Genomic DNA, 18,725 nt, shown 5'->3' on the forward strand with positions numbered 1-18,725 from the left:
GCAGCTCACTGGCCCATGTGGGAATCAAACCAGCGACCCTGTTGCTCAGAGCACACGCTCTTAACCAACTGAGCCACTTGGCTGGCCCAAAATATTCTGTGCACACACATATACACGTGACATACGCGCCATATTGAAGCTTGCCTTTTCACTTGACAAAACACTCTAGACACCCTTCCTTGTCTAAAAAATCTGTGGATATGTCCTGTCCTTTTAAACTGTTGCATGGTATTCCATGGGCTGGTTTGACAATCTGTCTTTCACCAGCCTTCTGTTGCGAGACCTTTGGGCTGTTTTCAATAGTCTGCTAGTATAAATAGTGCCACAGCAGACATTCCTGTCCATACGTATTTGAGCCCATGTGCAAGTGTTTCTGTACAAAACGTTCATTAAAGTGACACTTTGGGGCCAAAAGGTGTATGTATTTAAACTTCTTGATAGATAGTGCCAAATATCCTTCTGAAAAGGCAGTGGACACACCTGCAATATAACAGCATCCCTCTCCCCCCGTGGTCACCATCATTAGGTATTGTCAAGCTTTTTCATCTCTGCTAATCTGAGTGAAAGATACTGTCCTGTAGTTATTTTAATTTGCATTTTACTGAACACTGACGGAGGCTGTATCTTTTTGTGTGTTTAATGACCATTGTACTTCTGCATCCTTTGTCCGTGATTGCAGGAAAAGATACACATTAAATGTTTGGTGTCAGTGTCTGGAATTATTCCATCTCAGGTCATATGGCCACTTGCTGGAGGTTGTAGAAGGGTTTTCATCTGATGGGAAACTGGAACTTATAACCTTAATATTTCAGGTGATATTTAAGAATTTCCTGAATTCTAATGCATTTTTATTTTGTTAGTAAAAAAGGTTTTGGGGTGACTATTTTACTTTTCTTTGATTTCTACAGCTTGTGATTGTGCCTTTTAAAAATTTCCATCTTACATGGTTTTGACTTGTTATAAGGTTAGATTTTTACCCATTTTTATGACTCCTTCGGAGTGTGAACTGTATCAGTTGGGACTCTTTGAGGTGCAGTTCATAGGACTTCAACCCAAATTAACTTAGGCTAAAAGGGGACATTGTTGGCTCACATAGCTGAAAGATCTAGGAGGGGTTATGCAGCTTCGGGCATGGCTGGATCAGTTACTCAAATTATGTCCTCAGGAATCTCTGTCTCCAGTCCTGTGCCTTGCTTTCCTCTGTATTGCTGTGTATTGTATGGCCTCATTGTTGGGGAGCCTGTTTCCTCTTGATGGCAAGATGGCCCCCAATACTCCAGGCCTACATTCTATCAGCTTAGGAACCCCGTGGGAAAGAAAGCACCCCTCCTGAGCTCACATAGTTTTCCAACAAAAGTGGGAAGAGTTTTCACTGGCTGATTTAAGGTCACATGCCATCTTTTACCCAATCCTTGTTAGCTACAGGTGATTCAGTGTTTTCATTGGCCAGGCCTGAGTCACATGGCCATTCTTGGACTGCTGGGTTTCATCAGCCCTTAGGAAGCAGAAATCGTTTTTGTTGTCCCAGCTTAGGTCACAACCATCCCTGACCCTAAGCCCTGTGGCCAGGGTGATTTCAGTGTTCTGATTGGCCAGGCTTGGGTCATGTGGGCACCTCTAGGCTAGGCTTGGGTCATGTGGCCCTCTAGGTTTTATTAGTCCCTCAAGAAGCTCAGGATCTGAAAGTGGGATGTGAGGTCCTGAGAAGGAAGGGATGGATGTTGGGCAGGCAAAACCAACGGCTCTGCATTTCAGAATCTTGGAACAAAAGTTTTGACTTGGTTCTTAAGTTTTTGAGTTCTGGGTTGCAGTCTTTTGCCATAATCTGTTGCCACTTAATTTCATTATTACTTTGTTTTCTTTTCTAGCTTGCCCCCATCTGTTTAGACTCACACAAGTAATACGTAAATATATTGTTTTGGTAAAAGATCTTACGAACCTAGAAATCTTCAGTAAAACAAAACCTCCTTTTAATACATCTCCCAGCCTCACACCCCAAAGAGAACCTCAATTATTATTTGGTGTACACCCTGCTGGAGCTCTTTCTATGCATTTACAAATGTACTTATGTGGGTTTTTATTTTTTATTTTTGTTTTACATGTTTAAAATTTTGAATATATTTTATGGTTCAGATATCAAAAACTATATAAAATCCTATGTGAGAAGTCTCTCATTGTTGTCCCCATTCACTAAATTCCCATCCCCCCAATAGGTAACATCTGCTATTAATTTCTTGTTTATTCCAGGGGAGTTTTATGCATGTGAAATTCACTGCAAATATATATTCACATGTATGTTATAAGTTGCTTTTTCCTTTTTCTTTTTTTTTTTTTTTTTAGCTGAGCCATCCTGCCACCTTTTGGCAGCTCAGTGACAGCTCAGCACGGGCCAGGCATCGAACTGCTGTTGCTCAGAGCTCACACTCTTGAGCGAGCTCTCAACCAACTGAGCCACTTGGCCAGCCCCTGCTTTTCCCTTTTAACAGTAAGTTTTGGCTACTATTCCATACCGTTGTGGAATTGTTTAACCATTTTACTCCTAATGGGCATTGACGTTATTTCCAATTTTTTCCCATTATAAATTGTGCTACGTTGAGCTCCTTGGACAAGCCTCATTGTCCATATGTGCCAGTCAGTATTTCTTCAGATATATTCCTGGAAGTGGAAATGCAAGTGCTGGGTCAAAGCATTTTGACACATTTTGCGTTTTGATAGGACCTGCCAAATGGCCTTCCAAAAAGGCTATACTTATTTATACCAGCACCAACAGTGGCCGAGTGTGCCCATCTCCTTGCATCTTTGCCAACACTAGATGTTATGTTTTTGCCAATCTGATGAATAGAAACAGATACCTTGTTTTAATTTGTTATCTTCCTGCTGATTAGTGAGACTGAGCATCATATATATATATATATATATATATATATATATGTTCACTTGTAGTTGACAATTGTTTGTTTTTATTTTTTTTTTAACTGGGGAATTGGGGGGATGGGAACAGCACTGGGGAACTGGGGGAAGAAGGAACAGAAAAGTTGCTGTCGTTTTTGTTCTTCAATCTAGTTGTGGAGGATGTTGCTTCACTGGCCCAAGTTGGCACCATCATTGCGCTCCTCCCTGGCAGGTCAGTCGCCGGCTTCCGGACGGCCGCTCACTGCGGCTGCTGGCCGCTCACGCTGGCTGCTGGCTACACATGGTACCCATGGCAACCCACTTAGCTGCAGAGGGCAGTGTCACTGGCCCTCATATGTGGGATCCGAACCGGGGCCCTCTGGCATCCCAAGTGAGCTCCCAACCATCGCGCCACTCGGCAGGCCCAAGACTGAGCATCTTTTAATGTGCTCATTTTTTGTTCTGTGTGCTGCTTGTTCACATCTGATGCCCATTTCTCTTTTGAGCAGCCTTTCTTTGTTGATGGCATTCACTTGTGACTTGAACAAATCACAACTGAAGGCCTATTAAATGTCAGGCACTGTTCTAGGCACTCGGGCATACAGAGGTGAGTTGACACATCCTCTGCTCTCATGAAGCTTACATTCTGGAAGCAGGAGACCAATAAAAAACCCACAAGCAAAGACAGTAATCCGATGGTGGTAAGTGCTGCGGAAACAAAGGAAGCAGTATAAAGGGGAATTGCTTTGTTAAAGAAACTCCTTACTCTAATATGTATTAAATATTTTTTTTAGTTTGTCATTTGCCTTTAACTACATCTAGAAATTTTAGTTGATGCAAAAGTGTTTCATGTGGCGAAATTTGTAAATCTTTCCCTTAATGGCTTTTATGCTTGGAAAGATTTTCTCCATCCCAAGATTATAAAAACATTTGCCCAGGTTTTCTTCTAGTATTATGGATTTGCTTATTCCATTTAAATCTTTAATCCATCTGGAATTGTTCTCAGCATAAGAAGTGAGGAAGGGATCCAGCTAAATTGGTTAGCCAGTTGGCCCATGACCATTCAGTGAATAATCCATCTTTTCCTTGGAGATTTGAAATGGCATCTATATATGAATTCTCCTGTGTATTTAGGTCTGCTTTTGCACTTTCCGCCTATTCTTATGGCACATCAACCATTTAAATCACCACAGCTTTGTATTTATTTTTGGTATTTGGAAAGGTTGGCTCCTTGGACAAATTACCTAACTTCTCTGGGCCTCAGTTTCCTCCTCCATAAAACAGGGATCCCATCAACTGTAAAGGGTTTTCTGAGAATAATGAATAATGGACCACTTTAGTCCAGGGGGTAAGCCTCTTTGAGAAGGTACTATTTTAGGTGAAATCTGATGACAAGGAAGCGCATGTCTGGCAGAGGGACTAGCGAAGGCAAAGGCCCTGAGGCAGGAGATTGCTTAGTGGGGTGCAGGATCAGAGAGAAGGGTGGCGCTTCTGGAGGGGAAATGAGCAAAGGGAGAGTGGAATGGTGGCCCATGGCGAGGGGTTTGCTGTCACCATACAGGTACTAGAGAGCCACAGCAGGATCGGGAGGGAGGATAGGTCCCCGCTGATCCTGCCCCTGTTCCCACAGTCGATGGAGTCGCAGGTGGAGGAGTGGTACCGTGAGGTGGGAGAGTTGCAGGCGCAGACGGCGGCGCTGCCCCTGGAACCCGCGAGCAAGGAGCTGGTGGGCGAGCGGCAGAACGCGGTGGGCGAGCGCCTGGTGCGCCTGCTCGAGCCGTTGCAGGAGCGCCGCCGCCTGCTGCTCGCTTCCAAGGAGCTGCACCAGGTGGCGCACGACCTCGATGACGAGCTGGTGAGGCCCGGCTCGGGGAATCCGGGGCAGGACTAGGATAACGGGGCGGGGCGTGAGGCCAAGAGGCGGTCCAGCGGGCTGAGGAGGTGGAGACTGGGAGACTGGGAAAGGGGGACGGGGGAGGCTTGGAACTTTGACGGATTCAAGGGTGTAGCTGGTTAAGAGACCTGGTATATTGAGCGACTCAATCATTCAATTCTTATTTACTCATTCACTTATTCATTCACTGTTTCACATTCATTTACTCAATGCCTTTTTTTTCATTTACTCGTTTTCAGTCACTTACTGGTTTATTCATGAAGTCATGTATTTATTCATTTTTTCCTACCCCCACTCATTTATTTACTGATTCTCATTTATTCGCTCATCACTCATCCATTCATTTCCTCATTCGGCCACTCCCAGATTTGCTCATTCATTCACTCACTGATTTTGTCATTCACTTGAGAAAGCTCTGTGCTTGGATGATGATGGAGTCACAGGGGTAACCAAGGCAGACCCCATTTCTACCTATAGAGGGCTCAGAGTCCAAAGGGGAAAACAGACTTGTCCCCAGACAGTGACAACTCAAGGTGGTTAGGACTATGATGGGGGAGGCAGGGGACCGTGGGAGCCCAGAGGAGGCAACTGGCCAAGGTCCAAAGTCAGGGAGGGTTTCCTGGAGGAGGGGGTGTCTGAGCTGAGACGTGACAAAAGAGTACACATGAGCCTGCTGAGGGAGTGGGAAGGGAATTCCAGGAAGCAAGACCTGCCTGTGTGAAGGCCAGAGGTAAACGTTGAGTCTGGTTCGAGTGCAGAGAGCATGTTCAGAGAGAAGGCGAAAGAAGTGAGCCGGCTCTTAGGTGAGGAAGGACTTTGGATACTGCACAGATGGTTTACGGTGTAGTTGAGATGCAGGGCTCCTTCTCCCTTTGATCTGCTCCCTGTATCCTTTCCAGGCATGGGTCCAGGAGCGGCTGCCACTGGCCATGCAGACAGAGCGAGGCAATGGTTTGCAGGCTGTGCAGCAGTACATCAAAAAGAACCAGGTAAGCAGAGCCTGGGTGAGGGAGTGGGTTAGGACACATTTGCATTTGAGTGATAGAAAATTCAAGGTTGTTAAAGCCAAAAAGGGGCATGTGTTGGCTCTCCTCACTGAAAAGACTGTGGACAGCAGCGGCAGGTGCATCCAGGTGCTTCCATGATAGCATGAATCATTCAGCTTCAGCCCAGTTATTTGTTTTTTCCTGTGTTAGCTTTGTTCTCAGGCCAACTCTCCTCTCCTGGTGGTAAAAGACCTCCAGCAGATTCAAGTTTACATCCCACCAGCAAAACTCGAAAGAATTTCTCTCTCTAAAAAGATGCCCAGTCTCACTAATCAGCAGTAGTTCTAGGAATAACTCGTACTGGTAGACTTGAGTCACATATCCACCCCTGAGCTAATCATGATGGCCAGGAGTTTAGACTGCTCTGATTGGCCTGTTCTGGGCTAAGGGCCCACCCTTGTGATGGCAGGTGGAGTCAGCCTTAACTTAATACCTGGGCTGAAATGGAGGCAAGTAAGTTCCACAAAAGAAAATCAGGGTCCCGTGACTAGAAGTAAGAGGAATGACTGTTGGTCCACGAAAAAGAAAAACAACAACAAACAAAAACTCAAAACACCCACAGGGAGGGAGGAGAAAGGACTCCTAAGAGAATGCTGATTCTTAAGCTGAGCTCGACAGGGGGGGCTTTTGAGCCCCTAAAATCTCAAGATCTCTATTCATCTCTCTGGACCTCAGTTTCCACATCTAAATAAGTAGCGAGTTGGTTTAGAGCAGTGGTTCTCCAATAGCTTAGCAGAGGAACCCTTTGGTCAAAGTAACTCTTTCACCAAAGCCCACAGTAAGACACATAAATGAAGAGTAATAATACTATTAATAATAACAACACATTGATTAAAGACTTACTGTGTGCCAAGTACTGTCCTCGGGGTTATGTCAGTTACTCCATTGAATCCCCACAATAACCCTATGAGGTATTGTCATTGCCCCTTTTACCAAAATAATATAAGTTGGAAGAATGGGGCACGGAAGGGTGGTGGGGAGGTGGGTACACAAATTATTTGGAAAGGTTTGTGATCATGCTGCACGAGAGGAAGTTCTTTAAGAGGCTAGAGTTTTTCTTAGATTTTGTGTTTCCATCTTTTTTTTTTTTTAAGATTTTTTTTTTTAAATTGGGGAATTGGAGGGATGGGAACAGTGCTGGGGAATTGGGGGAAGGGGAACAGACAAGTTGCTGTCATTTTGTTCTTCAGTCTAGTTGTGGAGGACGTTGCTTCACTGGCCCAAGTTGGCACCATCATTGCACTCTTCCCGGGCGAGGTAGATCAGTCGCTGGCTTCTGGATGGGCGCTCACTGCGGCTGCTGGCCACACACGGTAGCCCATGGCAACCCACTGCCACAGGGGGCTGCAGCCTATGCCGTCGCCGGCGACTCACGGCAGCCCAGCTCCAGGTCGAGCTGTTGTTCAGCATCTTAGCTGTGGAGGGCAGTGTCACTGGCCCTCATATGTGGGATCCGAACCGGGGCCCTCTGGCATCCCAAGCCAGCTCTTAACCAATGCGCCACTCAGCCGGCCCTTGTGTTTCCATCTTGATGAAAATACTCTTGGCTGTGGACAGTGTTGGGGACCAATAGAACTGGCCCGTCATTTTCATGGTTGAGGAAAACCATCAAGTACACTTAATGCTTAAAATTGGAGGGGGGCAGCTCAGCCATGTGTGAGAGTGCTGGATCCATGGGGGCTGTTAAACGATTAATAGCTGTGGATATTGACTGAGCACTTACTGTGTGTCAGGCACAATTCTAAGAGCACTATGGTACAGCACCCCCACAGGGTAGATATCCTCAGCCACCACTAGCCATGTGACTTTGGCAAGTGCCTGAACTCTCTGTGCCTCAGCTTCCTCATCTGTAAAATTAGAATAATAACATCTAGCTGCTGGGGATGGAGTGAGGACTAAATGACTGGCTACCTTATGCAAAGCTCTTAGTGAAGTGCCTAGCAGGCAGTAAGTGTTGGCCATTATTATGGTCTCCATTTGCCAGTTGAAGAAACTGAGGCATAGGAGAGGTTAAATACAGTACTCAGCCAGTACAGGGTGGGTTGAGGGAACCTTCTGGTGTGATGCAAGTGTTCCATATCCCGATCTGGGTACACAGGATACACATACGTAATATGTGTCGAGTGGTACCCCTCAGATTTGTACATTTTGCTATGTATAAATTATACCCCAACTGCCCCTGAGCAGCCTCTCAGGCCTGTGTTTAACTATTAGGGAGATATTGTGTCACCAGGCATCTTGGTTCGGAGCACAATCTCTGGAGCCAGCCTCCTGTGCTCAAATTCTGTCACCCCTTGTTAGCATCTTGTTATTGGGCAAGGTACTTCTCTGCTCATTTTCCCACCTGCCACACGGGGTATGAGTAACAGCAAATCCTTACGTGGGACCTGGCACAGGCTGGTAGATGTGCGGGTATTTGCCTGCCTCTCCTGGAACGTGCCAGTCGCGGAGGCGCACGCGGTCTTGCTGGGTCTCAGAACGACCCTCTTTACCACATCCCCCACCTCCCGCCCCCAGGGCCTGCGGCGGGAGATCCAGGCGCACGGACCGCGTCTGGAGGAGGTGCTGGAGCGCGCCAGCGCGCTGGCTGCGCTGCGTAGCCCAGATGCGGAGGCCGTGCGCCGCGGCCAGGAGCAGCTGCAGAGCGCCTGGGCGGGACTGCGCGAGGCTGCAGAGCGGCGGCAGCAGGTGCTGGACGCCGCCTTCCAGGTGGAGCAGTACTACTTCGACATGGCCGAGGTGGAGGCGTGGCTGGGCGAGCAGGAGCTGCTCATGATGAGTGAGGACAAGGGCAAGGTGCGCCCGGGCTGGGGGGGCGGGGGACCTGGGGGCCCTGGAGCCCGGCCCCGGATGCTGCCACCTCATCGCGGGCGCCCTGTGCCCTCAGGATGAACAGAGCACCCTGCAGCTGCTCAAGAAGCACCTGCAGCTGGAGCAGGGCGTGGAGAACTACGAGGAAAGCATCGCGCAGCTGTCACGCCAGTGCCGGGCGTTGCTGGAGATGGGGCACCCGGACAGGTGGACTGGGGGTGGGGAGGTGTGGAGATCGGGCCAGATGGGGGTCGGGCCATCTCTTAGGGAATGGTCCAGTAGGATCTGAAGCTTCGTTGTTGGAACCTGGGACAAGGCCAGCATTGGCCATTGGGATGGGAGCGGCCCTTATTGCTGCGTGCTGGAGCCCTTGGATTTTGGCAGGTGGTTGGGACCTGAATGGAGGAGCACTGCCCAGGAATGGTTGAGAGGGTGGGGCCAGGAGCACTGGGATTTGCGCTAGGGGGTGGGGGGCAATGTCTAGGACTGAGGAGATAAGTAAGAGCTCAGGACTGGGGAAGGTCCTCTTCCTACCCAGTGTCTGAGCAGTATCTGGGAGGACTGAAAGCCTGGAGTGCTGTGATTGGGCATGGCCTGACACTTCCTGGATGGAGGGCCAGTGGCCTCGCTGAGGTCAGGATTAAGGGCCACATCTGGGAGGCCTGGCCCAGGAGTGAGATCTGAGAGGGGACACAGGGCTAGAACCTGGGGATTGGGACTGGAGGTGAGTTGGATTGGCTGCAGACCCAAGTAGGAAGTCTGGAGCCCCACCCAAGTTGCTGGAGAGGAGCGGCATGGGGCCCAGAAATAGAAAAGTTCCTGAGAGGAGTGGTAAGCTTATCGAGTTTAGGGAAGCAGAGTTTTCCCTGAGCGCTGAGATGCAAGTACTGGGTTGACTGAATCCAAGACTTGTAGAAAACAGTCTTGAGTGAAGGGCGCAGAGGGGACACTACCCTGCCTGAAGGTTCAGAGGAGATACAACTGTGCCCTGAGAGGGGGGTCAAGGGATCACAGCTCTGTCCTGTAAGTCTCAGGGGCTCCATCTCTGCCCCTTCCTATCTCTCATCAGCGAGCAGATCAGCCGGCGGCAGTCTCAGGTGGACCGCCTGTACGTGGCGCTCAAGGAGCTGGGTGAGGAGCGCAGGGTGGGCCTGGAGCAGCAGTACTGGCTGTACCAGCTCAGCCGCCAGGTGGACGAGCTCGAGCACTGGATCGCGGAGAAGGAGGTGGTGGCTGGCTCACCTGAGCTCGGCCAGGACTTTGAGCACGTCACGGTGAGCATCATCAGTAATAACAATAATAACAGTGACTACTGTGTATGCTACTGAGGTTCTCTGGGCCTCAGTTTCCCTATCCATAATATGAGGATCATAATAGCAGCCACCTCATGGTTCTGTTGTGAGCCAAATGAATTAGTATACAGCAGCTCCCTTATCCACGGGGGACACATTCCAAGACCCCAGTAGATGCCTAAAACCTCGAATAGTACCGAACCTTATATACATTGTTTTTTCCTACACATACATACCTTTTGACTTAAGGAAACATTGTACAGCTTCTCTGTGGCCTATCCAAATTACCAGCAATACTGCTTTTGAGCTTTGGGGCTATTATTAAGTAAAATAAGGGTTACTTAAACGCAAGCACTGCGATACCACAACAGTCAATCTAATAAACTAGACAGCTACTAAGTGACTAGTGGGCAGGGAGGTATATAGCGTGGAGACATTGGACAAAGGGATGATTCACGTGTCAAGCAGAATGGAGTGAGTTGGAGCGAGATTTCATCATGCTGCTCAGAATGACGCACAGTTTAAAACTTAGGAATTGTTTATTTCTAGAATTTTCCATTTAATATTTTTGGACCATGGTTGATAACAGGCAACTGAAACCACAGAAAGCAAAACAGGATAAAGAGGGACTACTGTAACGTAGAGCACTTAGGACAGTACTCGGCACACACAGTGCCTAACAAGTATTAGTTATTATTACTATCATCTTACTGCTTCCATTATTGTTGTTACTATTATTGCTACAGAGTAAGTGCTCAATAAGTGTTAGATTTATTCATTTATTTTATTTATTTTTAAGATTTTTATTGGGGAATTGGGGGAGGGGAACAGCCAAGTTGTTGTCCTTCAATCTTGTGGAGGGCGCAGCAAGCTCAGCTCCAAGTCTAGTTGCACCGCTCAGCTCAAGGTGCTGTGTTCAATTAGTTGCGGGTGGGCATAGCCCATCATCTGGAACAGGCAACCTTGTTGTTAGGAGCATGTGCTCTCACCAGCTGAGCCATTTTGCCACCTGCTGGCAGTTCAATGGCAGCTCAGCTCAGACGCAGCTCACTGGCCCATGTGGGAATGGAACCGGCAACCCTATTCCTCAGAGCTCGCACTCTTAACCAGCTGAGCCACTTGGCCGGCCAAGTGTTAGATTTTTAAAATTATGGTTGTCATTATTATTATTCTCACCTGCCACAAGGTGGTGAGCTAGAGAGGGCTTGGTGTATACAGCACCTTTGCCCATGATGTACCCCCCACTTCCTGGTGGCAGGTGCTGCAGGAAAAATTCTCAGAGTTTGCCAGTGAGACTGGCACAGCAGGGCGGGAGCGGCTGGCGGCTGTGAACCAGATGGTGGATGAGCTGATCGAGTGTGGCCATACGGCGGCGGCCACCATGGCTGAGTGGAAGGATGGGCTGAACGAGGCCTGGGCCGAGTTGCTGGAGCTTATGGGCACACGGGCTCAGCTGCTGGCTGCCTCGCGGGAGCTGCATAAGTTCTTCAGTGATGCCCGAGAACTTCAGGGACAGATCGAGGAGAAGCGGAGGCGACTGCCCCGCCTGACAGCCCCGCCTGAGCCAAGACCCAGTGCCAGCTCCATGCAGCGGACTCTGCGTGCCTTTGAGCATGACCTGCAGCTCCTTGTGTCCCAGGTGGGGTGCCAGTGGCCAGGAGGGGAGGTGGGAAGACTTGGACAGCATGGCCAAGTGATGTGGGCAACAGGGCAGGCAAAAATCAGGCTGTAGAGCACGTCAAAATTAGACAGTGGGACAGATAGAAAATAGGCCATGGAACAGAGAGAAATTAGATGATGAGGCAAGTAGAAAATGGTCTGATTTCATGGTGCATGGAAATTAGACAGTGGCAAAAAAAAAGTGGTACAGTATGTCTGGTAGAAATTAGACAATATTTCCAGTGCAGGTTGGGCAGGGGTTCTGCTAGAAGTGAATCATACCCAAGTCCAGATGGACTGTCTAAAGGAAATTGGGAAACGGTTAAGAGAAATGGGGCTGTGGGGCAGATAGAAATTAGGCATCAGGTCTCTGATAGAAATAATATGGATTTCCTTAAGGAAATGTAATGGGGGTGGATTTAATGGAAATGGCAACAGAGCTAATAGAAATCAGGCAATGGATTTGACAGGAACTGGGAGGTGGATCAGATGCAAATGAAGCTGTGGGCCTAATAGAACTCAAGCAGTAGAACTGAAGGAAATGGGGTTGCAGGTCTAATAGAATGCAGAAATTGAACAATTATTTTTATATAAATCATGCAGATGACTGTTAGCAATCAGGTGGAGAGATTGATAGTGATGGATCTGATAGAAGTGTGGTGGTCACTCCAAAACAGATCGGAGAATGAGCAGCGGGTCCAATAGAACTCACACAGCAGAACCAATAGAAATTGAGCAGGAGACCTGATAGTAATCTAGTAGCCATTCGGCAGGAAATTGGGCAGTAGTTAGTGAGTGTGAAAAAAAAAGGAGTGAAAAAAAATTAGACAGCATATGTCGTAAACAAGGTAGCAAGAAGCTTCCTGAAAGAAATCAGATTTGTCTGAAACAAGAGAGAGGTGGGCCTGAAAATGTGAGATGACAGACCCGATAGACATAGAGTTCTCAGACCAAAAGAAATCAGGCAGTGGACCGAAAGAAACCTGGTGGTATGTCTAAAAGAAGTCAGAACGCAGGGTAAGTCAGAGCAAAATCAGGCAACATACATGAGAGAAATATGGTGGTGGGTCTAAAGAAAGTCAGAAAGTGGGGAAGTCAAAAGGAAATCAGGCAGCGGATAAGGGAACCCAGTTGTGGAATCACCAGGGTGCAGGCTCCTTTTGTTGTTAGGCTCTGCACCCAGCCAGCAGATGGGGGAAAGAGAAGGCAGAGCCTGAACCCCATGGAGGGCTTGTGCTCAACCTGGCGTGCCCCTCAGGTACGACAGCTGCAGGAGGGAGCAGCCCAGCTGCGGACGGTGTATGCGGGTGAGCACGCGGAGGCCATCGCCACCCAGGAGCAGGAGGTGATGCAGGGCTGGAAGGAACTGCTGGCAGCCTGCGAGGACGCCCGCCTTCACGTCAGCTCCACAGCCGATGCCCTGCGATTCCACAGCCAGGCCCGGGACCTGCTCTCCTGGATGGATGGCATCGCCGGGCAGATTGGGGCAGCTGACAAGCCCAGGTGCCCCTCATCCCACCTCAGGCTTCCTACCTGCCTCTGGGCAGCCACTCCCCAGCCCATCAGCAGTCCCCTTCCCATAAGAAATCACAATAACCAATACCTGCATGTCACCTCTGTGTGCCAGGCACTGTTCTAAATGCTTCATGTGTATGTATTAAGACCCCAGGCCTGGCACTGGGGGCTCAGAGCATGGAGTGTCCTCCTGCCTCTGTCCTTCTCAGTTGCCCATGACTGTCCTCCCTGTGGGGGTGTTATGGCATGGGATGGGCTGTAGCCAGGATAGGGACAGCGAGGTGTGGGACCGTATGTGTGTCTTACCTACTTGTAGTAGGCACTGATGTATTCCTCACGTAGGTGTCCGGCAGAAGCCTGTCCCACAGTGATTAGGTGCCAGATCCTTCAATCACTAGGCCCTGGGAGTCATTTGCTGGACACACTGCATCCAGCTGCAGATGAGAAAAAGAGGATCACATGGGAGGGTTTAGGGACTAAGCCTGCACTCACATAGCATTGTTTCTGTGACTGTGAGGCCTTGGGTTTGCATTCCTTTACTCAGCAAATATTTATTGAATGCCTACTGTGTGCCAGATAGTGAGCAGGCCCTGATGCAGCTTACATTCTGAGGGTGGAGACAGGCAACAGATAAGTAAAGAAACACTTAATATTATTTCAGATAGTAATAAGTGCTCTGAAGAAAAATAAAGCAAGGTAATGGGACGAGGTGCTAGCTGACAAGGCCTCTCTGAGGATGTGAAGTTTGAGACCTGAATGAGGTGATGGTGAGTTGGGTAAAGTGAGGACTAGAGTTTTCCAGGTTGAGGGTTCAGCATGTGCAAAGGCCCTGAGGTAGATTGTGGGTAAACATGTTTGAGGAAGAGCTAGACGACCATTGTGGCGGGATGGAGGGAGTGAGGGGGAGAGTGGAGAGAGGTAGGAAATGAGGTTTGAGGGGCAGTAGGACGTGGTGAGGAGTTTGCCTTTTCTTGGAGTGAGATGGGAGCTATGGGAGGGTCTAGAGCAGGAGAGTGATGTGATATGATGTACATTTGAGAAAGATCACTCCAGATGCCTTGTGAGAAGCAAGAGTGTGGAGAACAAGGATGGCAGCAGGTAGGCCAGTCAGGAGGCTGCTGCTTGATGATGGTGGCTTGGCCCAGTGTGGTGGTTATAGAGATGGGGAGAAGGGATTGCTTTTAGGAATTTACAAAGTCTTTTTATTGTAAAAAATTTCAAATATACACAGAAATAGCTGTAACAGTATAGCGAACCCACATATATATAGTGAACACCTGGCTTGAACAACCATTAATATTTGGCCAATCTTGCTATAAACTCTCCCATTCCCCCTTTACCCCTTGCTGAGTTATTTTAAAACAAATCTCAGGTATCATATCATTTCATAGGATGTTCTTTAAACTTATAAATGTCCACTTTTGACTGATGGATTAGCTTCAGGGCTGAGGGAAAACGGAATCATGGATGAATGATGGGTGAATTTACCGAGATGGAGAATTTCAGGGGAGAATCAGATCATTCTATACAGTCTAAGTCTTAGGTAGGAACCATTACAATGTGAAACCTTCAGAAATAAGTTTGGACATTTTAAGTCTTATAAAGCTATACTTGCTGACTGGTAGAACCTTTGGAAATTTGGAATTTGTTTTGGACATATGACAGTGGAGAACGACGCTGTCCAGTAGTTATACAATGCAAGCCACAAATGTGAACCACATATATAATTTAAGATTTCCTTGTAACCACATTAAAAAAGTAAAAAGAAGCAAGTGGAAATTAATTTTAGTAATTCACTTTATTTAACCTAGTAAACCCCAAATATTATCACTTCAACATGTAGTTAATATTAAAATTGAGATATTTTATTATTTTTTATACTAAATCTTCAAAATATGGTGTATACATTACACTTTAACACAGTTCAGGCCAACCACATTTCCAGTGCTCAAATGCCACCCACGTCTAATGGCTGCCGTATTGAACAGCACAGACTTAGAAGGCTAGACTCATTGTCTAGTGGAACCTTCAGAGGTATAGCCTTAGAAAATTAGAAAAATTTGGATCTGGAAACACTAGTTTAGAATCACAGAGTGTGCCATTGTAGCAACCTGGAAAAAGTCGGAATCCTTGACTCAGTGGAGAACCTTGGACCCTCAGAGCTTGGTCATAGGAGGTGGGTGTTGGAGATGATGTGGAACTTCTGCCTCAGGGATTGGGGCTACTCTCGAGTTGCGAATATGGGGCAGGCTGAGGGAGGCTGCCTGTGGCTCAGATCCCTGCCCACCACCCACTGTAGGGACGTGTCATCGGTGGAGGTGCTCATGAATTACCACCAGGGTCTCAAGACCGAGCTGGAGGCACGGGTGCCTGAGCTGACAGCCTGCCAGGAGCTGGGTCGCTCTCTGCTGCTCAACAAAAGTGCCATGGCTGATGAGGTGGGGAGGGGCACAGGGGGTCCTCCACCATCTGTGCCCATTGGGGTGGGAGCCACCCTTGACACCCCTCCCACCCACCCACCCACCCACTACTCCCAGATCCAGGTACAGCTGGACAAGCTGGGATCCAGGAAGGAGGAAGTGTCGGACAAGTGGGACCGCCATTGGGAGTGGCTGCAGCAGAGTGAGTGGGGGCCCAGACACATGTCCTCAAGGGCACAGGGACATGCTCCAGCGTGTGTACAAAGGCCCAGAGGGTGACACAGGCATGCTTTGTGTCCCACTCATGGGTCCCCAGTAGCAAACATGAAAGCCTGGCAGGGCAGACGGGGGGCTGTCTTGCTACTGATGCCCTGGTGGCAGATACCTAGGGGAGAAACTGGTGCCCTCAGAAGGTAGCTCCAGCTACCTCATTCCTGAAGAGCTCAGAGTGGTCAGGGCTGGCCACTCAGAGGAAGCCAGGGGATGTGGATGGTCAGAGTAGACAGCCACTGCCCCATGAAGGGCCCACAGGTGCCCCAGCACCCTTACCTCATGTGTCTCCCCTCAGTGCTGGAGGTGCACCAATTTGCCCAGGAGGCGGTGGTGGCTGATGCCTGGCTGACAGCCCAAGAGCCGCTCCTGCAGAGCCGGGAGCTGGGCAGCAGTGTGGACGAGGTGGAGCAGCTTATCCGGAGACACGAGGCCTTCCGCAAAGCAGCCGCAGCCTGGGAAGAAAGGTTCAGCTCTCTGCGGCGCCTGACCACGGTCAGCACCCAGATCTGCCTCAGCCCCTCTCTCACCCAGGGCCCCACCGCATCCCTCTAGATGAGACAGACACGTTGGGACTTGGTGTTCAGCGCTGTGTTGGGTGAGGTAGAGACAGACTGGGCTCCCTCCCAGTCTGGGCGTGGGGGTGTCGGGGACTGACCTGTCAGCCCAGGGCTGGGATGGGCAAAGCACAAGGGTTGTGGGAGCCTAGAAACACTTGGCCTGGCCTGGGAGAATCTGACTTGAGATTTAAAGAATGAGGAAAGGAGACCATTGTAGTCTTGAGATCCTGGGTCGGGGGACATTAAGGAAGGAGGCAATGGGGTTCAGAAAGGCAGCCGGAGAAAATGACGATTTAGCTGATTCTTAAAAGAATACTAGGTGTTTGCTGGAGAAAATAGGAATTAAGTTCCTGGCAGAGAGCAAAGCATGGGCACAGGCCTGGACAACCTTGTTTTGTCACTAATAAAACCTAATAAACTGGGTGGTGGGTCAGACAACCCAGAGCCACCTTCCCAGTCCCACGCCCCTGGCCCTGACACTGGCCCCTCCGTTCCCAGATCGAGAAACTCAAGGCGGAACAGAGCAAGCAGCCGCCCACCCCCCTGCTGGGGCGCAAGTTCTTTGGGGACCCCACAGAACTGGCGGCTAAGGCTGCACCTCTGCTGCGGCCAGGGGGCTATGAGAGAGGCTTGGAGCCCCTGGCCCGCCGGGCCTCGGACACGCTGTCTGCCGAGGTGCGGACCCGGGTGGGATATGTGCGCCAGGAGCTCAAGCCCGAGCGCCTCCAGCCACGCATCGACCGGCTGCCGGAGGTGCCGGTTAGGATGGAGCCCGCGGCCCCATCAGCGGACGCGGCGGAGACCCCAGTTGTCCCCACTGCAGCGGAGCAGGTCCGGCCACGGCCGGAGCGCCAGGAGTCAGCTGATCGCGCGGAGGAGCTGCCCAGGAGGAGGCGGCCAGAGCGGCAGGAATCCGTGGATCAATCCGAGGAGGCTGCGCGGAGGCGGCGGCCAGAGCGGCAGGAATCGGTGGAGCACGAGGCTGCACACAGCCTTACCCTGGGCCGCTATGAGCAGATGGAGCGGCGGCGCGAGCGACGTGAGCGGCGGTTGGAGCGGCAGGAGTCCAGTGAACAGGAGACGCCCATCAGAGGAGAGCTGGCCAGGGGGTGAGGCCCCATGTGCCCAGGGAGTGACGGAAGGGGAACACTAAGCGCTCCTGGAGCCGCACAGGCCCAGTGGAGAGGGCTTCTGGGCTCAGAACTGCCTAAGGAGGGGGGAGAAAGTCATGGTACCCGTTTTGCAGAGATGTAAACTGAGTGTGAAAGAGACGTGCCCATTGTCCCACGGGGCAGTTCTAACCGTTGAAGGAAAGGACAGTTAGCCAGAGGGTATTGTGTAGATCGATCAGCTGTGTCCCCAGAAAGAGGTCTTTGGTCAAACATGTTTCAGTGACCATGACTCCTTGACCCATTTTTAACTTTGTATTTCATGAATATTTACTGAGTGCCTGCCCTGTGTGTGGTGTGTGCTGGGGAGAGTAGTGACTCAGCCAGCCCCAGTCCTGCTTTCATGAGGCTCACAGTCCAGTAGAGGAAACAGATGTCACCAGACAGTGATGACCCAGAATGATTAGAGCTGGGATGGAGGAAGTCCAGGGGACCTGGGAGCTCACCGATGGGTGGGGAACACCAAAAAACTGTATGTTCAAAGGCTAGAAGGAACCAGTTTGCATTTTGATCTTTGTGCTGCTTAAAACTCAAAGGGGAGAGAGGTTCCGTCCTCCATTCTGCAGCCACGTACCCAGCACTTGTGGTGTGTAAGGCCAACATCTGTGAGGCAGCTGCAGAAGTGGCTAGGGAGGGGCCTGGTGTCTCAGGCTAAGAGGTGGAGGCTACTCCAGCCAGCCAGGCTGGTCCCTGGGAGAAAGCACTCCAGTTCCATTGGGTCTTTCTCCTGCCCCCCCCCCGCCCCCCCAGGAAGGCCACCCTGGCTGACATTGTGGAGCAGCTGCAGGAGAAAGAAGCAGGCCCAGTGCTCCCTGTTGGGGTAAGTTGAGCCATCAGATGGGTGAGGAATGGGGACACCAGTGCCTAGCCCTGGGTCCCTCCCATCTGAATACTGCAGAGAGGCTCTCAGGGGATGGAAAGGGCCTCCAGATGCCGCCGCCCCATAATCTGAAAATTTCTCCCTTAGAAAGATGAGACAGGCCACAGACCTGAGACTCCTCCCTTCTACACACACACACACACACACACACACACACACTGGAGTTTCTTCCTACATCTGCCCTGGACTCTTATCCAGTCTCAAATTTCCTTACAGACAGCCAAACACACAGAAGGAAACCCCAGATTCCTCCTACACCTGCCTGCACCCCACCTCCATGGCCCCTTCCTCCCCAAGATCAAGAGGGAGTCCAAACC

At 49.9% G+C, this 18,725-nt stretch overlaps 1 protein-coding gene across 4 annotated transcripts in view; it reads left to right on the top strand.

The window, feature by feature from the left end:
- Positions 1-18,725, top strand: part of SPTBN4 (spectrin beta, non-erythrocytic 4) — a 75,602-nt gene that overhangs the window by 52,213 nt on the left and 4,664 nt on the right. For all 4 annotated transcript variants that reach the window (XM_019629776.1, XM_019629779.1, XM_019629780.1 and 1 more), the window contains 12 exons: positions 4,523-4,747; positions 5,686-5,775; positions 8,350-8,628; positions 8,720-8,850; positions 9,713-9,917; positions 11,194-11,574; positions 12,853-13,097; positions 15,409-15,547; positions 15,647-15,731; positions 16,098-16,294; positions 16,858-17,468; positions 18,279-18,348. In XM_019629776.1, the coding sequence (XP_019485321.1) occupies positions 4,523-4,747; positions 5,686-5,775; positions 8,350-8,628; positions 8,720-8,850; positions 9,713-9,917; positions 11,194-11,574; positions 12,853-13,097; positions 15,409-15,547; positions 15,647-15,731; positions 16,098-16,294; positions 16,858-17,468; positions 18,279-18,348 (2,658 nt within the window). The remainder of the gene's footprint in view (positions 1-4,522; positions 4,748-5,685; positions 5,776-8,349; positions 8,629-8,719; positions 8,851-9,712; positions 9,918-11,193; positions 11,575-12,852; positions 13,098-15,408; positions 15,548-15,646; positions 15,732-16,097; positions 16,295-16,857; positions 17,469-18,278; positions 18,349-18,725) is intronic.

This window comes from Hipposideros armiger, unplaced genomic scaffold, assembly GCF_001890085.2.
Source record: "Hipposideros armiger isolate ML-2016 unplaced genomic scaffold, ASM189008v1 scaffold_867, whole genome shotgun sequence".
NCBI classification, from domain to species: Eukaryota; Metazoa; Chordata; class Mammalia; order Chiroptera; family Hipposideridae; genus Hipposideros; species Hipposideros armiger.